General features: G+C 39.9%; 1 protein-coding gene and 2 long non-coding RNA genes across 3 annotated transcripts in view; all 3 read left to right on the forward strand.

Annotated features, from left to right (window-relative positions):
- Positions 1-26,939, forward strand: part of LOC130912442 (phospholipid-transporting ATPase ABCA1-like) — a 383,631-nt gene that overhangs the window by 329,695 nt on the left and 26,997 nt on the right. Inside the window, exons 43-46 of the mRNA XM_057830543.1 lie at positions 1,569-1,710; positions 16,632-16,766; positions 19,256-19,359; positions 19,477-19,569. Of these exons, the coding sequence (XP_057686526.1) occupies positions 1,569-1,710; positions 16,632-16,766; positions 19,256-19,359; positions 19,477-19,569 (474 nt within the window). The remainder of the gene's footprint in view (positions 1-1,568; positions 1,711-16,631; positions 16,767-19,255; positions 19,360-19,476; positions 19,570-26,939) is intronic.
- On the forward strand, positions 8,142-8,752 carry LOC130916996 (uncharacterized). Its single transcript, XR_009063398.1, has 2 exons — positions 8,142-8,394; positions 8,606-8,752. It is a non-coding gene; the product is annotated as an uncharacterized LOC130916996 (long non-coding RNA).
- Positions 13,753-14,711, forward strand: LOC130916987 (uncharacterized). Its single transcript, XR_009063395.1, has 3 exons — positions 13,753-13,894; positions 14,029-14,091; positions 14,371-14,711. It is a non-coding gene; the product is annotated as an uncharacterized LOC130916987 (long non-coding RNA).

Below are 26,939 nucleotides of genomic sequence, written 5' to 3' on the forward strand. Positions count from 1 at the left end.
CGCAAACTAAAAGCATGCATTTCAATATAAAAAAGTCAATAATACAATTGAAAACACATTGCCAAAGGCAGAATACGAACTTGGCCATAGCTATTAACAGTTATTCAGGTGACTATGGCATAAAGAACATGCTAACAAGTTTACCAAACCATCAGTATCACTACAAAACACCGAAATAACATGTGAAATGATATCATAATGTGTTAATAATTTCACACATAAGTCGCTCCTGAGTATAAGTCGCACACTATGAAAAAAACTGTGACTTATAGTCCGAAAAATACGGTGCTGTGTTTCCTACTCTCATTTTGCCTTTGCTGCTCGTCTTGTGAATACCGACGTTGCTGTCCTGCTCTTCACTTGTCCGATCTGGTTCGAATTGGAAGGGCAGATTCGACGACTTGTTTGGGTAGCCAAGAGTGACCGGGCCTGTTGACGTCACGCACTGCGACTTCACAAGAATGGCGACCTATCAACTTAAAATAATTTTACAAACTTTATTAAAACGAAAACATTAAGGATTTTAATACCAAATTATTATCACTCATACTCACATTTATCTTTTAATAATTACTTTTCTTAAAGATCGAGGATCACTTTAAAACTCAAACAATGTGATTTTCTGTTTTTTTTTTCCACATTCTCAACCATGTCTCATGGTTGAGGTTTACCCATGTTGACAATTACAGGCCCCTTTAATATTTTTAAGTGGGAGAACTTGCACAATTAGTGGTTGACTAAATACTTATTTTCCTCACTGTATGTGTATATACTGTATATATATCTATATACTGTATATAATTCAAACGGAGTGGTATCGGTCGATTCTCGGCAGCCAGGTATTGGGGCCAAAAAATGGTATCGGTGCAACACTAGTTAAAAGCAGTGGAGAAGTAGAAACACATCACTCTCACAGTGCTTCCCTGTATTTCCAGGTGGGACAGTGACCTGTCGATAAGTAAAATCAAGGCAAACTCCACACCGATGTTCGGCTGGTATGCAAATTCCAGCGGGTCTAGGAATTTAGTTAATGATGTCCTCACAGTTAACCTGTGAAAGTAATTGCAAACAAGTGACATCAATCTGATTAATCGATAAATCGTTTATTTACTCAGCCGATTAATTGATTATGAAAATAATCGTTTGTTGTAGCCCTACAGGAGAGTCACAGGTCTGTAGTCATTGAGATGGATGAGTCCTCTTTTATTTAGAACTGGGCCAATGCAGATCTTCCACAGATTGGGTTCCATCATCAGCTTCAAGTCAAGATGGAAGAGTTATAGAAGTACTTCTACAAGCTGCCTAGCACTCACCTTGAAGACCCAGGGTTTGATTTTGTCTTGCCCACTGGCTTTCTTGGAGAGAGGGGCAGGGGATGTTGAGGTGGCCAAGTTCTTGATGGGGAGGGGAACAGAATCGAGATGTTATTGGGGACAGGGATGCTGGGTTGGGATCAAGACCCACTGCCTGAGCTTACTGACGTGGTAGATGTATCGAACCTAGATTGATTTTGCCATCCACTCAAGCACACGTGACATACTGTAAATACAATTTCATGCGTTTCATAGTGTCGTGTGTGAAGTGGACAAGGTTCGCCAGATGATGGGATACTGCCCACAGTTTGACGCCATCTGGAGGCTTCTGACTGGTACCGAACACATGGAACTGTATGCTCGTCTACGAGGGGTGCCTGAGGAGTCTGTCACCAAGGTACCAATATCGATTCACCCAAAGTTATAAGAAATAATTTAAAAATATTTTGAGAAAATGAAAATTGCATCTCAAAATTTCTGCTGTAGTGCTGAAACCTAACTCAATCACTGTCGCTACCTGCTTCTTTTGAGAATTTGGTCAGATCTTTGATGTCCCAACGAATATTTTCTGCCATTGACTACATAAAAGTAGAAACGGACCAGATGATTAATTAAGTGCTTTTCTTTCTGGAAAAAAACTGAATTGCGTGATTTCTCTGGTCTCCATCACCACTATAAGATGTGTACATTTGATGAAATGTATGAAACGAGCCTCTTTTCAAATAGATGTATGATAGGCAAAACTTTTTTTTTTTCTTTCTTTTGTTCTAAAGCAGGGGTGGGCAAACTATTCCACAAAGGGCCGCTGTGGGTGCGGGTTTTTGCTGCAACCCATCAAGAGGACACCTTTTCACCAAACTGGTGTGTTATAAGTGCAGTCAGGTGCTTCTTGTTTCCATTGAAACCTCATTGGTTAAAAGCTCGGTGCTGGATCAGTTGGAACAAAGACCATGACCCACTGCGGCCCTCAAGGACCGGTTTGCCCACCCCTGGTCTAAATAAAGCTACAGTCGTGGAGATACAAAGGAAAACCAGTATTTAACATTTCATTTATAACTCTCCCCTCTCTGCCCCCCCCCCCCCCCCCCACACATCCACCAACAACAATAACTCTGAACTGGTTTGCATTGTTGCAGTATGTCACTACCCACTACTTCCTCCTCCCTTACCCTTGCCTATTGGTTGACAACCAGTATACTTGATTAACTCATCTGATTTTGCACTGACTTATAAGAATTTGCCTATTGGTTGACAACCAGTATACTTGATTATACTTGATTAACTCATCTGATTTTGCACTGACTTATAACTGTTCTTATCAGGTATATTTTTGCTCTGCACTTTAGCACTGACATGACTTTATGCTGCTGTGGAATCTTTTTTGTACTTATGTCTAATAATGTGTCAATGTTTACACTTTGTACTTAAGGGTATTTATTATATGGGTTTTGCACTTTACCAACTTAGTTGTATGGATGCTCCAAACAAAGTTTCGTTGTGCTTTTTGCAACAATGACAATAAATATTCTGAATCTGAATCTGAACACACCTACACTCACGAAGAGTTAGTGAAATTGAGTTCTTCGTTTCAGTTCGAGAATCTGGCTTTTTACAAAGGCAAGCAAAAAGGACAAATTAAACCAGATTGAAAAAGTACATTCGGGGCATTTTCAATGCAAATGTGGATTTACAGGATTACAAAAGGAAAAAAAATCAAATCCATTGTATATCAGGGTTCCGATCTGATCTGATCAGATGTTTGGAAATTGGGCCATTTTTCAGAGGATCGGAATCGGGTTAAAAGGATTGGTTTTTAATTAAAAGGGGAAAAAACATTAAGGAGAAGGGGAAAAAAACATTTTTAAAAAAGGGCTAAAATGTAACAAAATAATCCAGAAATCTATATACACGTAGTCCATATTATACAAATAGAAATTATATATATAATAATAATATAATAATAATAATAATATATATATATATATATATATATATATATATATTAATTGTATAGAAATTAAATTTCATATCTTAATGTTTGAAGCCTGAAATGTGGCAAAAGGTTGCAAGATTCAAGGGGGCCGAATACTTTTGCAAGGCAATGTAGATGTGGAGCACTAGTTCAGTTTAATTTAATTTAGTTTCAAATTCAATGTAATATTCACACCATTGTATGAAACCTGAATGATAGTTTGTTTCTGAACCAAGAGTGATATTTACTAATCTTGCATATTTTTTTCCAGCACTTGCATATTTTTTTCCAGCAATTTTATGTGTGGTGCTCTTCGTTTCACCACTGTGTCTTGGTGTGCTTAGTTGTAGTATTTCTAAATATCTATGTATATCAGTGTATATCCACAGCAAATTGTTAATTGATCTTTTCATTAAAAAAATTAACATGTAGAGGGTATTCAAACAAATACAAACCTGCCTGACTGGTTTAACCCATCCTAAGTCAAGCTACTTTCTCTTTACTTGGAAATTCAGCCATTAGCTCAGGAAGGGGTTGGAGAAACCTTCCTCGCAAACCTGCCTGACTGGTTTTGCCCATCCTAAGTCAAGCTATTTTCCCTTTACTTGCATATTCAGTCATTAGCTCAGGAGGGGGTTGGGCAAAACCTTCCTTGCAAACCTGCCGGACTGGTTTGGCCCTAAAGTCTGAGTTATTCTCCCGCGTTGCGGTGACGGCGCAGCGACTACAGCGTCATTCGACATTCTATAGTTCTGCGGTGAGGGAACACGTTGCTCTGTAATTCACCCCCAAGCCACTAGAGGAGTGTGGTGTTATGTTTGTACGGTTTTGGGGCATGCTTGTTGATTCCCGCTAGTCTTGTTTAACGGAGAGAAAATAAACAATACAAGATGGAACTCTTGAAAGTAAATATTCTGCTCATCAACACTGGATAAATATTGAACATACAAATGTTGAGGGTAAGGCGACACAGAAGACTGTTTCGAGGCGGTCTGGCCGAATTTTGATGCCGCACAGAGAGTTTTAGACTCGGGTGGAGAGAGCTAGCTGTGGCCGCTAGCTTCAAACTGGCGTCGAGCACTGCGTTCAAGGTCTGCAAAGCCTTCCAGCCCGGTTTGTTTGCCGTGTCCTACAACCAACCAGTGGGAAGCCATAGAAGATTTCTGGCGTCTATGGAACTTCCCAAACTGCGTTTGGAGCCTTGGTTTTAACGTTATCATAAAAAGCACAGAGGCACTCTCAATCACTGATGATGTATCGTGTGTGAACTGTCTGTTATTGAAAATTAAAGATCAAAACAACTTTTGACACCAAATATGTGCTTTGATCTTCATATACTTAAAGTGTGACACGTAAATAAGTCACAGACTCACAGCAAACATGTACACAATAAATGATGAAGTGCACCAACCAAAAATACGACATTAAGTGATCAAAAGTTGGCAGTTTTTGGCCGACTGGGTCACCGCTTCGTGTGGCCACTCGATTCCGAACACACACGTTTCGGTGGTTCTTCCATTTTTTTATTTTTTTTTAATCGCCGACCTTGCCATTTGGCAATCACAATAATGTCTTGACGAGACTTGCTCTTCGATGATACTCCCGTCCGCTTGGTCCATTTTTGTGTGTAGAATACTAGAAAATATTGTTTGATTCTCTTCTACAATGGCAGGGCTACGGCGCAGGGTCTTAACTCGGGTCTTCCTTGACGGCGCAGGTCTGACGCGGAAGTATAACTCGGCCTTAAGTCAAGCTACTTTCTCTTTACTTGCATATTCAGCCATTAGCTCAGAAGGGGGTTGGGCGAAACCTTCCTCTGTAAGGCTACTTTGAGACACTAAACTGCTAAACTTCTGAGGATATTTTAATAACAGTATTTTAATAATGTTTTTATTATTATTGGAATGTATTTGTTTGAATACCGTCTACGTGTTAAAAACATTTTTGAAAAAATCAATTAACAATTTGCTGTGGATATACATTGATATACATAGATATGTAGAAATACTACAACTAAGCACACCAAGCAACAGTGGTAAAAAGAAAAGCACCTCACATGAAATTGCTGGAAAAAAAATATGCAAGACTAGTAAATACCACTCTTGGTGCAGAAACAAACTATCATTCAGGTTTCATACAATGGTGGAAATATTAAATTTAATTTGAAACCAAATTAAATTAAACTGAACTAGAGTTCCACATCTATGTGAATGTGTTGTGGACCGTTCCGTTAGTTGCAAGTGTTTGTTTTGTTTGCTTAAATTAAATGAAACAAGCTTGATACATCCAAATAATATTCTAACAGCTGATGACCAGTATTATCTACTCTCAATGTGTTTTCTTCAGTCTTAAAAGTAATAGTTAAAAAAGATTAATCACGATAAAAAGTGCACTAATTAGGGGTGTAATAAATAAAAAATCGACACCACTAATTGTAATGTTAGTTTATTATTCACTGTGTTTCTTCATTTGTAAGGTTTGTTTTGTTTTTCAGTTTTGCTAAACACACAAGTGCACTTTTTATCGTCGCTTTTTGGTTACGTAACAACTGGCCGAACGGACTTATGACTTACGGGAGTGTTAAGAGGTGTCCCAATTCGTAAGGCTGATGTTTCAAGCCCTACTGCTTATTACTTTGTTTGAAGGACCAAAGGGTGGGGGAAGAAAAATAGAAATGGGATGCGGCCGGTGGTGCATAAGTAATGGCCCCATTTACAAAACAAAGGCTAGGCTCGGCTTGGGGGCGGACCCCCATGTGTCCCAAAATGGGACACCTCTGGGGATGATCCCAGGGTGTCCCAAAATGGGACACCCATGGTACTTCTAGTGGACATTAAATGTTAGCTAGCTGTTGGGCAGTGCACAAGGAAACACACTGTTTTGGGCAGTACACTTTAAAGTTTTGTATTTTCCTAATAGTTAAAAAGTAACAAAATAATCCAGAAATACAATTAATACAAACAACCAAACAATCAGAATCGGGTTCCAGAAGGATGGCCTGAGGGCCCGATGTCCTGCAGTGAGGCCCGTGCTTACTGCCCAGCAACGTAGATCTCGATTGGCATTTGCCATAGACCACCAGAATCTGCAACTATACGCCCTTGGCTCTGTGCTCTTTACCTATGAAAGAATGTTCAGCCTGAACACCTGCGACAGACGTGAAAGGCTCTGGAGAGACCGTGCAGAATGTCATTGTAACATATTTATGTCACACTGCTGTTGCTATAGTTGTGCACTCACTGTGTGTGTGATATGTACTCACTATGAGTGTGGTATTACAGTATAAAAGGAATCTCTGTGATGTGTCGTGGGTATATATGATATGTGATGAGTAGTACACTGAATAAAGAAGTGTTGTTCCACTCAAGTCTCGGCCTTACATGTACTTTAGGATTAAGGAATTAATTGTAATGTAATTAAGGAAGTACATAACAAAAAGTGACGACGGTGACATCTGCACCTGTTTGTGGAAACTCTTTATGAAGATTTTTCACCCAAACCCCTTGTAATTGCAGAGAGATTCCGATTTCACAGGAGAAATCAGGATGAGGGGGAATCTGTCCCTATGTTTGTAACGGCGCTGCGGGTGCTTGCTGAACATTGTGATTTTGGTGATTTAGAAGACACATAAAGCGGCAGATTGGTATGTGGACTGATAAATGAATACACACCAAAGGATAAATTAATACACACCAAAGAAGTTGCTCTCAGAAAGTGGATTGACATTAACGAAAGCCTTTGATGTAAGTGTGGCTATGGAAATGGCTTCAAAGGAGGCTCAACAACTGAACACAACGAGCAGAATACATCAAGTGGATAGTATCCAAAGCAATGTGGCTTTGGGGCATCTTGCCTCCACCAGCTGGTGCAAAGAAATGAACTCGTAATTGTGGAAAGAAGGGTCATGTTGAGCGTGCCTATCGGAATTAAAAAAAAACACACAAAGAAAAGGAAATGGATAACAAACAGGAAAAGAAGAAATGTCAAAGCAGTAGAGAGTGCCTCTACTTTAGAAGATGACAGTGACGTGCACAGCGTGCATGTAATGAACGTGGACGGAAACTCAGATTGTTACTGGGTCACACCAAAAATGCAAATACGCACTGGGTCAAAGGCCTTGCTTGTGTCTTACCAAGTCTGCTTGTGTCTTACCAAGTCTATAAACAGTGTTTGAGACACCTTCCATTAGGACCATCAAACACTGTGTACACTAGACACAAAGTACACATTAAAGGAATGACTGATATTAGTGTTCAATACAATGAGCAAACTGCCCAACTTTCAGTGTATGTCACAAAAGGGAATTTTGCTTCCATAATGGGATGACTGTGGATTGATACATTTCGTCTAAATTGGTTAGAAGTTCGGCGGCTCTCAGACGGTTATTCACAACTACAAGTCATCCTGGACAAGAATGAAGAGGTTTTCTGTGAGGAAATGGGCAGCATTAAAGACATTAAAGTCAAATTGCACATTAAACCAGGAAGCAAACCTGTGTTTATGAAGGCAAGGACAGTGCCGAATGCAATTCAGGACAAAGTCAAGGCTGACCTGTATGCGTTTGTCAAAAGTGGTGTTTTGGAACCAGTCACCACCAGCGAACGGACGACACCAATTGTGCAGGTTCTGAAAAAGAATGGCAGAATTCGCACATGTGGAGATTTTACAGTGACTTTAAAGGGCAACTGAGGAGCTTTCCGGATTTTGGTGTGATTTTACAAATATAGACTTTGGACTAGTTCGTCAAAACAACATTATCAACACGTAATTGCAAGGATAATTCGCGTTTTTATAGTTTTTTTGCACTCCGTTAAATGTCCCTTCCCAAACCCGGAAGTGTGACGTAAATTCCCCGACGCAACAGAAGACTAGTATCCACAGCTAGCATAGCAGCAACGACTATATCAGTCATGTTTCCACCAAAGGTAACCATTAAGGATCGCTCCTTCTTGACGCTACCGATGGCAAAGGCTCCCAGGAAAGATGATCTACAATTAATCCCTACATGTTTGAACCTGAGGCGTCAGATGACGACGATTTACTTGACACAGCAGATGTCGTCATGACGCCAATTGACAGCTCGACACTTCACGAACGGGAGAGTGAGTGGTAAGCCTAAGTCCAGCATCGTGATTTTTCTATTTGAGAGGATGCGATTACATGGTTGTATGTATTTTCCATGCTCTCCACATAGCTAAAACTGGATATTAGATAATGGGACAGCTCCTACCGATCTAAATATGGTAAAGCTAGCCCAAATGTGGCTAAATAAATGATATATTAATGATTTTTCAAAATAAATGACAAAACGATTTTCCAGGTGTTGCTGTAAACCGTCAAGTAATTACCCTTCCAAGAGTATGGTGTCGTCAGGAGATCCCAGACGTGAGAGCCAAACTTGAGGAGGCTGAAGCACTGACAGGGGCATGAATTACATTAGAAAAATAAAACCATAAGTTATAAACAACATTGACATATTTTGTTGACTGTTTAATTTATTCTATTGGTATATAATATATCGTAATTATATTACATTCTGAAACAATATTCAATAGGCCACGATAATAAATGATACCAGATTTATGTTGAATCGGCATCAGCTTTTGCTGTCAGATTGTGACACAACATAGAAAGTTAAGTTATACCAAGCAAACAATGGCACTCATCAAAGAAAATTAATTTTGTTAGCAACACAAAGGTAGGATAGCAACGGACTAGCGCAACATTGAAAAATGATAATGGCAGTGGGAAATATGTATTTACTCTTTTCTGTAGCATTAAATGTTCTCTATACAAAGATGAATCATTATTATTAAAATATGAAGGTAACTAGATTTTTCTTTTAAAAAATGTGTACTGTATATATGACTAGTTTATGATTTCATGTCATCAAAATTTGCAACATTTATTTCTCCCAAATCATCGTCATCTGATGTCGCAGACGGAAGAAATTCAGCATCTGGCAGCCCTCATAGGATCTCATCAGTCGGCATCGTTGCATCACTTGGGTCATATGACTCGACCCACTCTCTTGACTTTGGGAAACTGGGTGGCGACTGACTTGCAACGCTTTTTTCATCGTGTTGAGGGTTTCCACCGCTTAATTTTTTTATGTTTGGCTTCCTGGAGAAAAAAAAAATCACAGCAGCATGAAAATATTGGATGAATCCTAATTTTAATTTAATAATTTTTAATAATAATTTCTTGGTGATCAAATAATAATGCCCCAGTCAAAGCAGCATCTATTTGATTCTATTGTATCCTCTTCAAATAGGCAGGCAAATTGATGTTGATGCTGTAGTACAATAGTCATTGTTTTATTGAGATGTATTTGATAAATTAGGGCCTGGCAGGTGGATTGTTTTATATATAGGCTTTATATTTACCCTGTGACAGGCCAAACAACAACGAGCCAAGGACCTATTTGGTGCTAGGGACATTTGAATTTACAAAATACCTATAGATATAGTAATAAAATCACATGCGTAGACGACCTGTCAGCAAACCTATCTACTTGTGACGGGGCAACAGCAACAACAAAAAAATGTCGCGCTTCAACAAACAGGCAGTAGGAGTCCCCCTCGTATATCAACAGAAGTGCATCAAATTTTAGAATCATAAAAGCCAGTAAGGGTCTCTACTTACGTCTTTGTAAAACCAAGGTTGCATTGTAGGATTTCAAAGCTGTCGTCGCTGAAAAGATGAAAACAATGAGCCAACTGGAGACCTGTATGCATGTTGACAAAAACGGTCCAAACCTTTGCAGGAGGTTTTTTTGGACCACTCATAGTGTCTCGAGTCTTCCTGTGAGCAATTCATCACTACACATTGAGATGGCATGACAAATCTCGCGAGTAAAACCCAGAAAATGTTTGCAGTATATGGCGAGGATTGCGTGGTGCTATATTTCCGTGTTCAGAGGGCGGCGCGTCACTCGTTGCTATGGTGTTGCTATGGCCATAACTCAAAAACTACGCGGTCAATTTTTTTTTTTTTTTTTTATTAATGGGACTTTTTGTGACAGCGAATGATGCATTTAATACAATTCAACTGAGTAAAACACTCAAGAGCGAAATCCGAAAAGCTCTTCAGTTGCCCTTTAAATCCTGTGCTTTGTGCGGACCAGTACCCGCTTCCATTGATCGATGATTTGTTTGCAGGTCTCAGCAGGGGTCAAAAATTCAGCAAAATTGACCTCAACCAAGCTTATCTGCAGATGCACTTGGACAAAGAATCACGGGAGTGGCTGACAATTAACTCGCACAAGGGACTTTTCAGATATTGCAGATAACTTTTTGGCATCACGTCGGCTCCTGCTCTGTTTCAACAGACTATGGATCAAATTTTGAGAGGCTTGACAGGAGTACAATGTTACTTGGTTGATATTCTCTGCACCGGTGACAACGACGAGGATCATCTTCATGACCTGGATGCTGTCTTAAAAAGGCTAAGGCAGTATGGTCTTAGAGTGCGCAAAGAAAAATGTGAATTTTTGAGACCATCTGTGCTTGCCTTGCTGTTCCAGCAGTTGAGTCTGGCGACTGTTCGGCGGATCAAATTCCCTTGGCGGAGCAAGCCACAGCAAACACAGCGGAGTGGACCAATCAGCGACGGGCAGACGTGACGTTGTTAAAGCGACAAGTAACTAGCGTGAGCGGAGAATGGAGAAGTTTATTCAACATGGCTAGCACGAGCCATGTTGACTGTTGTCAATGACTTGTGTCGATATGTTTTTGGTAATTTAAAACTGATTTTACCACGGATTGGAACATGTTCTCGGCTAGAATCTGATTGGACGGTTGATTTTGTGCTTGCTCGAGAGGCCGTTAATGGGCTGGGTCCCAGACTATTTTCACAGTGTTTAAAAAACATAGGGAGAATAGTCTGGCGGTGCCAGGCAACATCTGGGCAGCAGGACAGCAGTATTGTCCCTGTCAAAACGGGCATAAAAGAGGTTTAAGTCCTCAGCAAGAGTGGAACTGTCATCTGAGGGTGATGGTGGTTTCCTCCTGTAGTCCGTGATGGCCCTGATGTCCTCCCAGATCTGCCTAGGTTTTGCGATGTTTTCAAACCTGGCCTCAATGCACCTCCTGTGGTGATGCTTGGCAGTATTGATGCCCCCCGTGAGATTAGCCCGAGCAGGACTGTACGCCTCCTGGTCCCCAGTGTAGAACGCAATGTCCCTTTCTCATATAAGTTGTTTTATCATTGTGTGTCATCCCTGTGGTGTATTAGGAAACACACGGAACTGTTTCCATCCTGTGAAATTGTCCACACAGAGGCAGATGTAATCCAAAACAGTGGAGGTGTAATTGTCAATAGTGTGGTGCAATTGTCTGTGTCGTGCTGTTTAAATATATCCCAGTCAGTGTGGTGGAAACAGTCCTCGAGCATAGGAACAGCATCCTCCAGCCAGGTTCTCACTGTTTTTACTGTAATCCCAGCGCTCTTGATCTTTGGTGTATACAGTGGCTGTAGCAGAAGAGAGAGGTTGTCTGACAGACCCAGATGAGGTTAGACTTGGGCTCTGTATGCATCCGCTATGTTAATGTACGCCTGGTCCAAAGTTCTATCTCCTCTGGTGTCACTTTTCACTCGAGGTGTGCAAAATTTCCGATTCTTAGATTATTCGCGATTCGGCCGTGGAAGATTCGAGAACGATTCACAAACATCCAAATTCCGATTATTGAAATATGCCAAGTAAAGCGGAAGTACAACACACTCAGCGCGCCGCGCAGTCAATGAGCAACGGAGCGAGAGTAGCTAAACATCATGCTTCTCATTACCCGGCCCCTCGGGTAATGCCAATGCTCAACTCACAGCTCTAGCTCAACTCATGCCACGAGATAAAAAAACACAACAACATACCTGAAGCTGCTACAAAAGTACGTCATCCACATAATGTTACGGTAGATATCATTTATATAAGACCAGATGCACTACGGTAGCGGTAGTGTTTGCAGCACATCTACAAAAAGCTAGATGCAGACGTAGTAAACGGCCGCCATCTTAAAGCAGTACACTTCTCTGCAAGGCTGTTGTAGCGAACCTTCCAAGCAAACCTAATTAACTTTTTATCTAAAATACTCCTAAATCGGTAAAATATTGACTTGAATCTATCTTTAAAATAGTTTTAAAACTTTCACATGTCGAAAGTTGACAAAAGGGAAATTATGGATTAATGGGAGCAATTTTAACAACTTTAACGGTTGATTCACAACATTAAATTAATTGAATGTAGTTTAAAGCTGCTGATACAGAATGGGGACTGGAGTTTTTTATTTACTGTTATTTTTGTATATTTGTTTACTGCTATATGTTAACTTGATACTGAAATAGTAGTTTGGTTTAGCCTGAGAGTATTTTTGAACAATTTTGGAACTAATGTACAAAACATTTAAAAAAAAAAGGGGGGGGGGGGTGCATCAATAATCGTTTTAGAATCGAATCGGACCATCTGAATCGTAATCGTAATCGAATCGTTAGGTGCCCAAAGATTCCCAGCTCTACTTTTCACATTTCGGTGGGATTCGTGAAGCACTGATTTTAAATCCGTGTGATTCAAGTCCCCAGCTGCAATAAAAATACAGCCTGGATGTGCTGCAAGGCTGTTGTCGCAGCTGCTGCTCACTTGTGCTAACGCTAGCTTAGCATTAGCATCCAGTGGAATGTAAACAGCGCAGATGTAAACACACGAGAATTCACGTGGGAGATAGAACGGGCGACACTTTAACAATAAAACTTCTGCCTCTGGACTACACAGTTTCTCCATTACCCTGACGTTTGTGCACTAGGAGTTGTTAATGTACATGCAGAGTCCCCCGCCAGTCTTTTTACCAGAGTCTGCGGTCCTGTCGGCTCGGTAGGCGGTGCGGCTAGTTAGCTCGATAGCTGTGTCTGGAATGGAGCTGTGTAATCAGCTGATTGTGTTTGGTGTCGCAACGTGGATGAATTGTTGGGAACACCAGGCAGAACTGTCTACTAACTTTGGATTATAGCAGTCTGTCTCTACCAGAAATGTCTAGCTTACCGAATGTGTCAAAACCAAACAATCCTGCTGTAATTGTGTCTAATTCAAACAATGCAGAAACGGAACCTGAAACGGCATTGGAACCTGTTTCCACGATTGAAAAATCTGAATTGAGTGTTTGACGTCGTTATCCTGCATGTGACAGGCGACCACTTACTAGATTGGATTTATAAGTAATAACTAATGTAACCCAATGGATAATTGAGTAAATATTTTCAATTGAATAACTTGATGGAACTTAATATTTTAAATTTGTATTTGCATTTCAATTATTTTAGTTTAAAAAATGATCTAATTGAATTATAGATGAAACGGGTCTCCACCCCTCTGCTGTAGCACAGGGCCAGTGGAAAATTACCAGCAATGCAATGAGACCAACCCCTTTTTTTTTCCAATTGACCGCGTGTGCGCTGCTCCAGCAGAGGTGCTGCATAGGAGAGCCACTGAACGAATTTATTCGATATTTTATGGTTAAAATCCCTCCAAAAAGCGAGTTACCCTTTTGTAGCACTTCCTTATCAGCGTGGGCTGAGTTGGAGACGGTGTGCGTGAGGCAGAAGTGCAGTTTACTCGTCCTTGGTAAGTTTAGCCTATCGAGCTAATCGGCGCTAACGTTAGCATTAGCTGACCAGTTCGGCCGTTAATAAGAATTTGTCAACTAATTGTTGACTAAAGTCAGTAAAATGATTGTCATCCTATATGTTGACGAATAGAGAAGGGAGTGGAACCGGAGTTACTTGAGCCTGGAGTTTGTGGAGCTCTTTGAAAGCATCTTGGTGAGTTACTTCAAATGTGCTAACTACAGTCAAGTGCAAAAATGTAGTCACAGCAGTTGAGTCTTATGCATTCATGAAACGTATTGTCTGTGTTACTAAATTGTTGACAATTTCACATTTATTTTTCTTTTCAATGTTGAATGTGATTTCTGTATTTGTTTAAATGAGAACAGACTCAACCCAATTATCAAATTGAGTTGAACTGCAGTTAATGTTAAAAAATAACATTGGCTGGGAATTAGAAAAAGAATTAGATTTTAATAGCCTTGTTTTATACAGGCTAGGTTTTTTGAGGACCTTGAATTAAATTGGATTTGGATTCTGGATTCTCCCTGAAGAGGGGGATGGCGAGCTAACCCTTGATTGACGGACCTGGCTGCTTCCTTTTCCCAAGGAGCACAATCTTCACTTCCTACCTCTCCAGTGTGGTAGGATTGCGAACTGCTTCTGCAGTGGATAGGATAAAAACTGAACAGTGCACTTTTATTTTCATACAAATTGAGACACTCTTCACTTATTTTGAAGGGACACTTTAATTTATTATTTTTCTGGCACCAATCTGAACTGTTGTATATTAGAGAGCCGGCTCTAATAGGCAGTCATTGTGAATATATTGTAAATATTTGTACATAATTTTTGTCTTTTAATTATAATTTTGAATTTTAACCCTTTCGTGGCTCCAGTTATTTATTGTGTTCGAAATTCTTCTTGTTACACCAAAATTTTCCTTCAAGAGACGAACCTAAGCACACGTGCCCAATTGGAAAAATTCCTGTAGACTCTACAGGGGTTACACTAAGATGGGAAAAGCAGGAGGTTCTTTTGTGTTTATTTCTGGGACATGTTATATAAAGGGGGAGGAGATGTAACATATTTATGTCACACTGCTGTTGCCATCGTTGTTCACTTCCTGTGGGTGAGGTATCCACTCACTGTGGGTGTGGTATTACAGTAGAAAAAGAATCTGTGAGTGTCATGGGTTTACAGTGACCAAGCACACAGTCCCAGTTGAAGCCTGGGACTGTGTGTATTTTTGTGTGAGACCAAGATTGAGCTTTTTGGCAACAAACACTCTAAGTGAGTCTGGCGTGCCATGAAAGATGCGCATGCTGAAAAGCACCTCATACCTACTGTGTAGTATGGGGGTGGGTCAGTGATGCTGTGGGGCTGTTTTGCTTCCAAAGGCCCTGGTAACCTTGTTAGGGTGCATGGCATCATGAATGCTTTGAAATACCAGGACATTTTAAATCAAAATCTGTTGCCCTCTGCCCGAAAGCTGAAGATGGGTCGTCACTGGGTCTTTCAGCAAGACAATGACCCTAAACATATGGCCAAATCTACACAGAAATGGTTCACTAGACACAAAATCAAGCTCCTCCTATGGCCATCTCAGTCCCCAGACCTTGTTTTGTTGGCAAAAGGGGGTTGTACAAAGTATTATCACCAGGGGTGCTAATAATTGTGACACACATTATTTGATGTCAATTAATTTTTTCTTTATGTGGGATTTTTTCCCCCTTGAATGAATGCACTTGTAGTGAAGGTTGGATTTTTCTCTTTTTTTTTTATTAAGGTCTCATATTATTTGAATAATAAAAAAAAATATTAGAAGCTAAAAAACACATCTTTTTCAGGGGTGCCAATAATTATGGTGGGCACTGTATATGATGAGAAGCACATGAATAAAGAAATGTTGTTCCACTCAAGTCTCGGCTTTACATGTACTTAGATTAAGGAAGCACATAACAGTTATGCTGCCTGCAACATCACTCAGCATGACCGGTTTGGTTGTGAGTCAGTGATGGCCGGGGTGCCTCATATGGCTAGAGTATGCAGGCACTTCCTGGAGGAAGACGGAATTGATAATATTGACTGGCCCCCACATTCACCAGATCTAAACCCAATAGAACACCAATGGGACATTATGTTTGGGACTATCAAGTCCAACCAGGTTGGTCCTTAGACTGTCCAGGAGCTCAGTGATGCTCTGGTCCAGATCTGGGACAAGATCCCCCAGGACAACCTCCGTCGTCTCATTAGATGCATCCCCACAGGCAGACAGAGTCCACACACACTACTACTGAGACTCATTTTGACTTATTTAAAGGACATTGCATCAAAGTTGGATCAGCGTGTGTTGTGTTTTTTAGTGTGTCCACTTTTTACGTATAACTCAAAATACAGACATTCATGGGTTCAAACATTTGACTTTCATACATAATTTTTGTGTAATCTTGTTGTCAGCATATTAAACTATGGAACGAACAAAGTATTTAATACAAATATTTCATTCAGATACAGTATAAAGCAAGTTTATTGTTCCTTCTGTGTATATAAAGTATATTTGGGTTTTTTTGTATTCGAAGGGATAAATCTTCTATTCATCAACATGTTCGTTTTCACTTGATCAGTTTCTTTCCTATTTACAGCTCAAATTATATCAAATTGTACGAAACACACAGTAAATTTAATCGTAACTTTAAGAAGACCACTCCACAACATGTCAAAAACACAATTGTGTATTTTGTGTTTTCATTTAGGTGGCTCAATTGGCTTTGAAGAAGCTTGGACTGGGCAAGTTTGCCAAACAAAAGGCTGAGAGTTACAGCGGAGGCAACATGCGGAAACTCAACACCGCTATCGCCCTCATTGGTGCTCCATCTGTTATATTTCTGGTGAGGAAGGCAGCACCATAATCAATGTGACTTTAAAATGGCCACAATGGACAAAAAAACGACAGCTGTATTGAGAAACACCCATACAGTTGATAACCCTGTTACATGATTTTTAAAATCGCAGGTGTTACACACAACAAAATTGTATTCAGGTTGAGTCCTACCCAGACAACCTCAGAATAAATTATTATTACAAGCAATAATAATGTTAAACTAGGCCTGCAAGCAGGACTGAACGGGCCCTCGCAGTTTGGCACAACTCAGCAGCTCATCCCTCTCTCGTCTTTTTATGAGAAACTAACAAGTGTTTGAAACTCGACTCTTTGTGTGGAACCTCTTTTGTGTTCTGTCATGGCTGACAGATGTTTTTTTATATCCCAAGCTGAGAAATTCATTCACACACCTAGGTAAAAAAAAGCCCTATTGAAGAGGGTCCTGGAAAAAAAAGCGGAGGCGCTACTGAGCTGTGCAGCCACGCCCCTATTGATGAATCTTGAATGAATCTTCTTGTTGGGCAAATTCAACCAAGTGTGCGAAATTTCGGGGCTCTATATTGCTTCCTTTTAATGGTGAACAAAGCTGACTTTCTGTTGCCCCTAGTTGGCACTGTAGGCTTGATGCAAATGACCCCTACAGGACCCTTCAGGGTACGACGCTCAACAAGCACAGGAAGTTTGGCACAGCTATGTTGTACGTCTGCCAAGTTACGACTGTACAAAATTTGTGGCGAAGCAAAATGGCGACGGTCATTTTCACTTACCTGTATGGACCCTTCTGCTTCAATGAAACCTCAATATTTTTCATCAGGCACCTGAACACATGTCGTAAGACTCCCCTGATGCAGGTTTGAGGTCAATTGATTTTTTTCCCTTCCAGGAGAAGCCTGTCGAGTAAAAAAAGATGTGTAATTGTTGTGTCTAACGGCTCAAGAAAAATCATTAAGAGCTGGGGTGAAAGGAAGCAGCTTTGTCTAATACCTCTCCACAAATAGAATAAATTTGACATCAGCACATTTGACATAACTTCTATTCTGCTATTTGGAAATTACGGGGAAACTGGGTGCCCTCTGGGTATCAAAGTGAGAGGACTACTACAGTTTAGGTACAGGGTTAGGATTTATATGCATATGTTGCAGCAGTCTTTTAAGCATAGAAGATCTATCTATTTTTGATAAAACCTACGTGGACCCTATTTATAAATAATGGCTTGTAACATTTTTTTTAAAGGGAACCCAGATTGAAATGGCATGTTGGCATGCTCTATATGCTTTATTTTAATGTTAGTACCTCATCTATCATGTACGACCTTTGAAAATTGCATCTTAATATAATACTAAAAATGTGATTTCAACGTAAGTTGCCATTGTCATTTACATCGTTATGTGGTGACGTGAAACGCTGCCGCCGGCTGTAGCAATAAGCTCTCAGTCATTCAGCCTTTCCACTTTGAGCCAATGCAAAATGAACAGCGCTGCCGGTTGTAGCAATAAGCACTCAACCATTCAGCCTTTCCAGTTTGAGCGAATGCAAATTAAAACAATGGAGACTGACCAAGACGGAAGTGGAAATCAAACTCAGAATGTAGACAATATGTAGGAGTAAACTTTCGTTGGTCGCATTTGATGATGTGTCTGTAGTAAAGGGTCATTTATGCCAATGATGATGTAAACGTACCAAAGCAGTTGTGTCGGGCAGCCAGGTGTGTATGCGCAAGTCAACAAGTGTTATAGAGCTCCACTTTAGGCTGTTTGGCTTAGAACGAAATTGATTTTGGGCACTTTTGGAAAAAAATACATTTGGGAACCTCCACCCAGGACTAAAGAAATACGCTCGACTAGGTCAATTTAGAATTTTAATTGTAACATCGATGAGGAATACCTAAAGTGGCAGACACAGCACAGGCTACATAACATAGCACACACTAAATTCACACAATGAAGTGGGGCTATCAATTCAAGTGCACATACTTGCTCTATAACTGATCAAAATGACACAAGCATGTACAGTAATATGTCTGGCACAAGACAAAAACATTGATGAACAATACAAAATGATCAGAATACAGCAGCATTGACATGTGAGGAAAAAACGAGTAAACTAGCTCCTGCCAAGGATGACTGTCTCCTGGTGGCAGGTGAAATACTCTCCCTTTCTAATGTGACGAGACGACGCAAAGCAAAGAATAATCATATCCCACCAGCCTCAAAATGGAGTAGCACCTCTATTAAATGCGTAACATAATTACAGCGACACCGGCGTAGAACCTCACCACATTGCAACGTACTCAACAATAGCAACTTGGTTTTTCATTTTATTTTAAGCTATGAATCATTTTCTAAGGTTATATATAATGGCTAACATGAAAGCATAGAAACGGCATGTCGTTTTACCCGGGGTTCCCTTTAAAGATGAGATAATGTGGGGTTTTTTTGTGTTTTTTTTTTTTTTTTTTTTTAACCTTACCACTCTCATTTTCATCTTTGCTCTCAGGATGAGCCCACCACGGGGATGGACCCACTGTCTAAAAGGTTCATGTGGGACCACATCCGGGGTCTCATCAAAGATCGAAAATCCGTTGTTCTCACTTCCCACAGGTATAGGGATTCCCATATCCACCATATATGCCATGAAATTTATTTTCATGTTGAGTGCACATCAATACATTTTCTTAGTACAACAGTTCCCTAAGTGCCTTTCATTTGTATGATCAGTATGGAGGAATGTGAGGCTCTCTGCAACAGAATAGCCATCATGGTCAGTGGCTCTTTCATGTGTCTTGGCTCTGTGCAGCACTTGAAGAACAGGTAACTATAATTATTTGTGTAATTAAAGTGAATACTGCTCATGAGTGTAGTGGAATTTACCAAAATGTCCTTACTGATGGTTCACATGACAATGACGGGGTCTTGCTGTGCGCAAAAATCCTTGAGGAAATAACCTGTTGCCAAATCAATTTGCTGGAAAGCTTCAGGGGTTCATGAGGTTTTAATGGCCATCACTACTTTCAACTGGTTCCAAAGATTTTCTATGGGCTCGAAATCTGAAGATTGGCTCGACCAAATGCGTCTGATAAAGCCACTTTTGTAACCCGGCGCTTTCACGTTGTAGGCTGTTCCTATGTCATTTGTTGTGTTTGCACATGTAGGAACTTGGGACCAGAACCTTGATCTCTTAAACCCATTCTAGCTGGTGTGGGTGTTCGTTGATTTGCTGAAATCACTCTACTAGAGCTATCCCGACTAGTCAACGTCATCGATGATGAAAAGGCGCCGACGGGCATTGACGGGTTAAAAAAAAAAAAATTAAATGCTGATAAAATTCAGAATGGCGGCCGCTTGCGAAGCAAGCTGTTGTTAGCGGCTTCCCCAAGGGGGCTGCTGTTATTCCCAATGTGACCGGCATTGTCAGATTGAGGGGAGAGGAAGAAAGTGGGAGAGTGAAAGACTGGGAAAGTGAGACTTGGGAAAGTGCGCGGGTAGCTTGGAGTTAAGTGGCTGCATCCCCCATGTTTTTGTTTTAGTCAATAAAAGTATCCATAAAGAGTGATCCGACGCCTTTCGGGGTTTTATGTGCGCGGCCACCTTCCTGAAAAGGAAATCGGACGAACCAACGACAACGAGCCAAGTGAATCGCCGGTTCACTCCCTGCTACAGTGAGGAGTTGAAAACACCACCAATTGCTAATAAGGGCAAAATTGGTAACACGGTAAAACAGCATAAAGCCAAAAAAACGGACCAGAATAGCCAGAGCCTGGAATTATTTCAAATAGAATATGGAGGGTGCCACTGTGTGTACTCTTTGCTAAGCTGTACTCGCAGACCACGATAGCACGTCAGCTATGAACGAACACTTGTAGCGCCGTCACCCAGGTGTAATTTTCGAAGACAAGAAACAACAAGCTAGCAGATTGTAAGTCCATACAACTTTCTAACGATTTTTTTTTTTTAATTGAAGTTTCGTTTATGTGCGTCTTATCAACGTGCATTTTTTTATTTGATAATATATAATATGTATAATATATAATTATATAATATTTAATTATTATTACATATTAAAAATATATCCTGTATTTATATAATAAAAATATATATGGGAACACAGCACTGGCCTGCTTACTGTAATCAATGACTGCACTAATATTAGTTACTTTATATTATAAAGTATTATTGTGTAGATACATATAGTAGTGTACTATAAAATTAATACTATATTAATACTATATTTTTTTTTGTATGGTTTCTATGGTTATGAGTGCCTTTCATTCAAAATAATTGCAGTAATATTTCAGTGTGCCCTCTGCTTTATCAATTTTCAGGTTAAACGAAACAAAAATTGAACTGTTTTTCCCCCTCCCCAAAAAATGCGGAATGCACACCAGAAAGAGCATCTGAACTCACACAAAGTATTCGGAAAATGATTGTCCGGGACATTGTAATTCATTTTAACATTTAGAACAATATAGACATACCACAAAAAGAGTAAGAATTGTTTTGACTCCTGTTAAAAAGGTCAAGTCACAGTGTTTCCGTTTACTTTTTTTTTTTCTTCTTTTTTTTGCACTAGTTAATTTCCGCAGTATTTGACCTCATTGTTTGTGATTTATTATTGATATTTATGTTATTTATTTATACGTTAACAAAGAATTTAGGTGTTCCAAAAAGTTTTTTTGTGAATAAATAAGCTTCAACAAAAATGTAATTATTAAATTAAATAAAAAAAAATATATATACATATATAATAAAGATCGTAAAAATAGTCGGCTGACTAATCCGGAGGAAATTAGTCGTTTGGGACAGCCCTACACTCTACGCCACGTGCCATATTCGCACCTCTTGAGGAGCCACCGTATTAAACAAAAAAATCCTAGCCTGTGGTATCACCCGTATATATGTGTATACAGTAAACACGTTTAATATACAGTATTATACGTCGCCTCAGTTGTCTTCTACTGTCTGCTCTGCCTTCCTTCCTCCGTGAAACGAAGAAATGTCGCCAGCCTTTGGATCGGTCATCTTCTTTCTTGAACCTGTGTGCTCTTTCAGTCTCGTTGTTAGATGATCGATGTTTCAGAAATGATTACCCAATTGTAATTCAGAAAAACAAATGAAATTGATTGAACACATTAAAATACAATTAGTTTAAATAAAGTACTTAGAGGGGGGCATGTGAAACCAATAAAACCATCATTTTGAATATGCTTTTTACACAAGCTTCACTCTAAACTCTTATATCCCATGCTACCGCTGTGTCCTCCACGGTCTACATTGATTCGCTGTTCTCTTTACAACTTAGTTTTATTTTGCCATAGGTGGGTGAGTCAAATAATGCGTCTGTAAGAGCCATATTTATTTTGTTGAAAACAAGGCAGCAGGGGGCTCAATTAGATCAGCTTGACAGGCTATTTAAACACAAATAAATAGGACAGCGGGTGTGTCTGATTCTGTGCAAACAGTTTTATTTTACATAAATGTAAATCCACTAAGCCCCTTTTTAGTGGCATTACTGCGTGGTGCACGTTCAAAATGACATCGCCGGCGCCATGCAGTAAAGCCACTAAAAAGGGGCTAGTTGCATGACAGCATCATTGGTGCAGACTGCATTGTCACACCAGTTCAATGCAGTGTCCTATTCATGTGCGAACACGACTATCTGGCGAAGGATGGTTCCCATAGCTATTTGCGAGGCCTGTAGTTATACGAAAATAATACTCAGGTTCTTATTGTCCAAAAGAAGATTGTCATGATGAAAGACCATGTCACATTTCGAGGCATCTTCCTTGCTGACGGAAGGTTTTCGCTCAAAATCTGATGGTACATGGCCCCAAAGCTTAATTTTTCCAATGCCATGCTTTACAGTTGGTATGATGTTCCTCTCCTCTAAATATTATGATCAGCAAATGCGGAAAGAAGGTTGGTCCTCGAAGCAGACAACAACTGGGGGATGCGTACAATGTAGAGCTGAAACGAATACTCGAGCAATTCGAGTAACTCGAGTTTGAAAACTGATCCGAGTAATTTTATTCACCTTGAGGAATCGTTTAATTTTTCCAGCTGTAAGCATCACGTTTTGCCCGGACTACTTTTAATGCGGGACAACGCGGTGACGTCACGTGCGTAGAGGAAGAAACAATTAAAAAGAAAAAAAAAAAAAAACCTTACTGCAGCCGACAGCCGCTACAAACTATCCCGACGTTGCTAAAAACTACACCCGCATGTATGATGCTATAGTGGTTGAAGGTAACGTCTGATACGTCTCATAGATATCGCTTGTATTTAGAATTAGATGCGAAATGACGTGCTCGGCCGCGTCTGGGTGGCATTAATAAACAGCCGCCATCTTAAAGCAGTAGACGTCTCAGCGCTAATAAATATAACGTTACTGTCACTCGAGCACGTAACGTTAGCCCTTAACGTTAGCCCTGCGGAGGGCTACGTTTCTATTAATTATGACCACTGTCGATGCGTGGCTAACGTGTCTTACATATAGGCTTTATTTGTTCTGTGAAAACATAGCGCTGTAAAGTGATGGGGTGTAAAATAAAAATGCTAACCGTCAATTTTAGCACAGTAGTCATTGCTGGATAAAACACCAACAAGCACTGGTCCCTAATGTGCTCCAATACAGCAGGTATCATACATTTATTTCGAACACTGCAAAAAATCAAAGTCCTATCAGGATTTACAGTTTAGCGTAGACTAATTTAAAACTCAACTAGAAGTTAAAAATAGCTTGACACACATGGAAATTCAATTAAAACACGTGGGAAAAACACCTAGCTTTTAAGTGATGTGTGTTATCAAGCATAATTACATTTTTAGGGAAGAAATATGTTTTTTTTTAATTTATTTATTTATTTTTTTTTATATCATATCCAGGCGTTTTTTGAGTGAAAGCAGTGATTTTTTTTTTTTTTTTACATCTGAAATGCAATTGTTGGCTGTTTTCAACAATGTACATCGAAAATAAAGACATTTGATTGACTGAAAATGGTTCAATATTAGATGAAATGTCTTTTTTTGTCATGTATATTTATAATTGCTCTTTACCTAAAAAAAATATTTTATCCGATTACTCGATTAATCGATAGAATTTTCACTCGAATACTCGATTAGTAAAATATTAAATAGCTGCAGCCGTAGTACAATGGTTAATTTATTCCTTTAACACCGGATATGTTGGCGGCGACACGTTTACGCATATCATTTTTTAAGCCTCATCACGCTGTAATTACTTCACCCACGTACCACTGGTTGGTCTCATTTGAACGTGCGGAAGTTGAGGTCCACATCCCTTTTTGCTTAAAGTCAATCGACCAAGTTAAAAAGGAGATAATGTCATTTGAGTTTCAGTTTAATTGCCCTCATAAATAAGCATTTAAACACTCCATTGACCATACAGTGTATGTTTATGTGCATATTTCCATCATTTCTTGTCCTTTTATCAAAACCGAAAGAACCACGAACGACTATATATCACAGGAGCCATTGTGAAGTCACGAAGGACGGCCGTAATGTGAGCATTTTTAAGAAATTGCCGAGCGAGGCGCCACATAAGGAGAGGGAGGCGTGGTAGCGAACAACAAATCCAGCAAACAACTTTGAAACATGCGGAATTAATCAAAAATTAAATTCAACGCAGATCAAGGAAGAGGATGGACCACATTGTTTTTCTTCGGATGTGTCGGCGAGTTGGAGGCGAGTGTCGAAGAGTGGGCTGTGTGGCATAGTGTATGACGTCGCCCTTCGTCTTGTTTAAGGGGGAACTGAGTGGCATGCCTGAAAAAAATTAACCTGAACTAGTTTACTGTCAATATTTTTGAAAATACTTTTTTTCAATGTTATATTTGATTTGTATAAAGATTTGTTGTTTAAAATACATTTAGCCTACGTTACGTTTAGTCGACATTAGTTTTAGTTTCAGTCCCTCCCAACGCCATTTTATTGACAGACCATTCCTTTCGTTCAAAGCAAAATGACAAATATTTTCATTTATTCCTTCTGGGATTTTTAATGACAAAAGTGAAAGTCAAGAAGAAAATATATTTTTATAGCTTTATCTGTTATTTCTCTTTATTCTTGGGCACCCCTGAAATTTCATACATTTTGCCATAACCGCCACAGACAGTGAACTTTTATTTTTTAACAACAATGATTAATTTTACAATTTGAAAGGCAGTTTGGTTCAACATTCAAACACCGTGCTTAAACATGCATCAGGCAACGGTGTTTGAGCTTCATTCTCACCACCGCATAGACATATTATCCATGCACTGCTGCAAGGCATTGTGGGATATAGGGAGCTCTCAAGTGACCATTGTTGTTGACTCGATCACTAAGCCCTCAAAGGGTCGATCTCACCAAGTTCACTTCGCTGTTTAGGGAAATGGTACAGCCCTTAAGATGGCGGCGGGGATTCCCCCAAGGGTATGTGCCTAGGGCAAGTGAGCGAGGGCACATAAAAAGAGGGCAACTCCAACTGTGTTTGGAACGCAGCCAATGGCTGGATTTCAAAAATGGTTTTATGTGCCTTGCTCACTTGCCCTAGGCTAGATGATAAAGAAAATCATCAAGACATGCCTAGATTAGGGGCATGTTTTTCGAAACTTCCAAATAAAAATGACATCAAAAATCAGATTTAATCATTGCATTTCTTTTATTCAATAAAAGCAATGAAACAGTTAATATTGTAATGAAGTTAAACTTAAGGTGGCGTCATAAAATTGAGTAGTCACCTGGTGCGTTGGATGCACCGCAGGGAAAATAAACATTAAATCATAGAGGCTCGTTATGAATTTTTAGCTAACTTAGTCATTTTGATAGTAGGCTAATATCGCTAATACAGATACATACAGCACGTGTTGCCTTCATTATTAGGCTTGTTTAAGGCTTTTATTTTTTTGCGGCTCCAGACATTTTTTTGGGGGGGGTCCACTACGGCTTTTTCAATATTTTGGGTTGCCAACCCCTGGCCTAGGGAAAGTGAGTGAGGTTCACTCAAACTGTTATTTAAACACAGCCAATAACTCAGCGCCCTTCTCTAGGATAGCCTGCGTTTATATACACTATTGTTGATGAGCTGGGATTAGCTGCAGGTGCGATGTGGGAACACTCCCACAGCCAGTAACAAAACAAAATCTGACCAGCCGTAAAATGTGACACCACACACAATTAGTCGAACTTTAAAGTGCCTGTGAAACGAAAAAGCATGATTATTTCATTATACACGCGGTATTGTATGCTCCTGAATTATGAAATGGACCACTTGGATGTGTGAAGAACTGATCGATATATTTATTCAATTTTTTTAATCCCGCGCTACGAAAATGTCAGACTTCGGCTTCGGTCTTGCATTGAGGAAGAGGGCGCTGTGACGTGTACGAAGGAGTTCTCCTCACTGTACAGGTGTACTGTTGTATGAGAAGGACTAAGGATTCAGCTGATTTTGCGGATTAATTTGTTTATTTTTCGCATCACGCCAGCCAAACAGCTGCAGAAAAATCTTGCGTGTGAGAGGCGTGTGCACCTTTTTGGGTTTTCAAAAGGTTCCCGTTCACTGATGGATATTGGCCAAAACAAGTCCTATTACTGTGGGACCATGGGACTTACGAGGAGTAAACATCTTGCTTTGTATTATGCCAAATACTGGGATCATTTTAATATGTAGGTGGCTTGCATTTTGTGGCTGACATGCTCCTAGTCACTCACCCCCACCCCCTACCCTCCGGGAGAGCACTATACTCAGCTTATTGCCCTCTTCATATGCCCGGTGTTCCGGCAAATTTTCCAACCGATCAGAAACTGCAACTTTGTGTTAAAAATAGCCGCGAATACAACGATTACAAAGTAAACACTACAAACTTTCTTTAAATAAAGGACTACTTACTTTTTATCATGGATGGGCATTTAAAAAGCTCTCCTCATACACATATTGTCATGTTAGCTGCATAAGAACTGCAGCCGCCCTCCAATGAGTCTCTCGCTGTTTACGACTTCGCCGTGTAGTAAATCATTATTTTGCTATACTCATGGTAACCATTTGGCAGCTACACGCTCCTCCGACATCGGCCGGTTTGTCCGGCGGTCATTGTCCAGCTACTTCCCCGTAAACGAGCCCTCTGCCCTCAGCAGGGGAACGACTAGCTCTAACTTGTTCTCCGCCGGGCGGGTTGCTGATC

This window comes from Corythoichthys intestinalis, chromosome 1 (genome assembly GCF_030265065.1).
Source record: "Corythoichthys intestinalis isolate RoL2023-P3 chromosome 1, ASM3026506v1, whole genome shotgun sequence".
NCBI classification, from domain to species: domain Eukaryota; kingdom Metazoa; phylum Chordata; class Actinopteri; order Syngnathiformes; family Syngnathidae; genus Corythoichthys; species Corythoichthys intestinalis.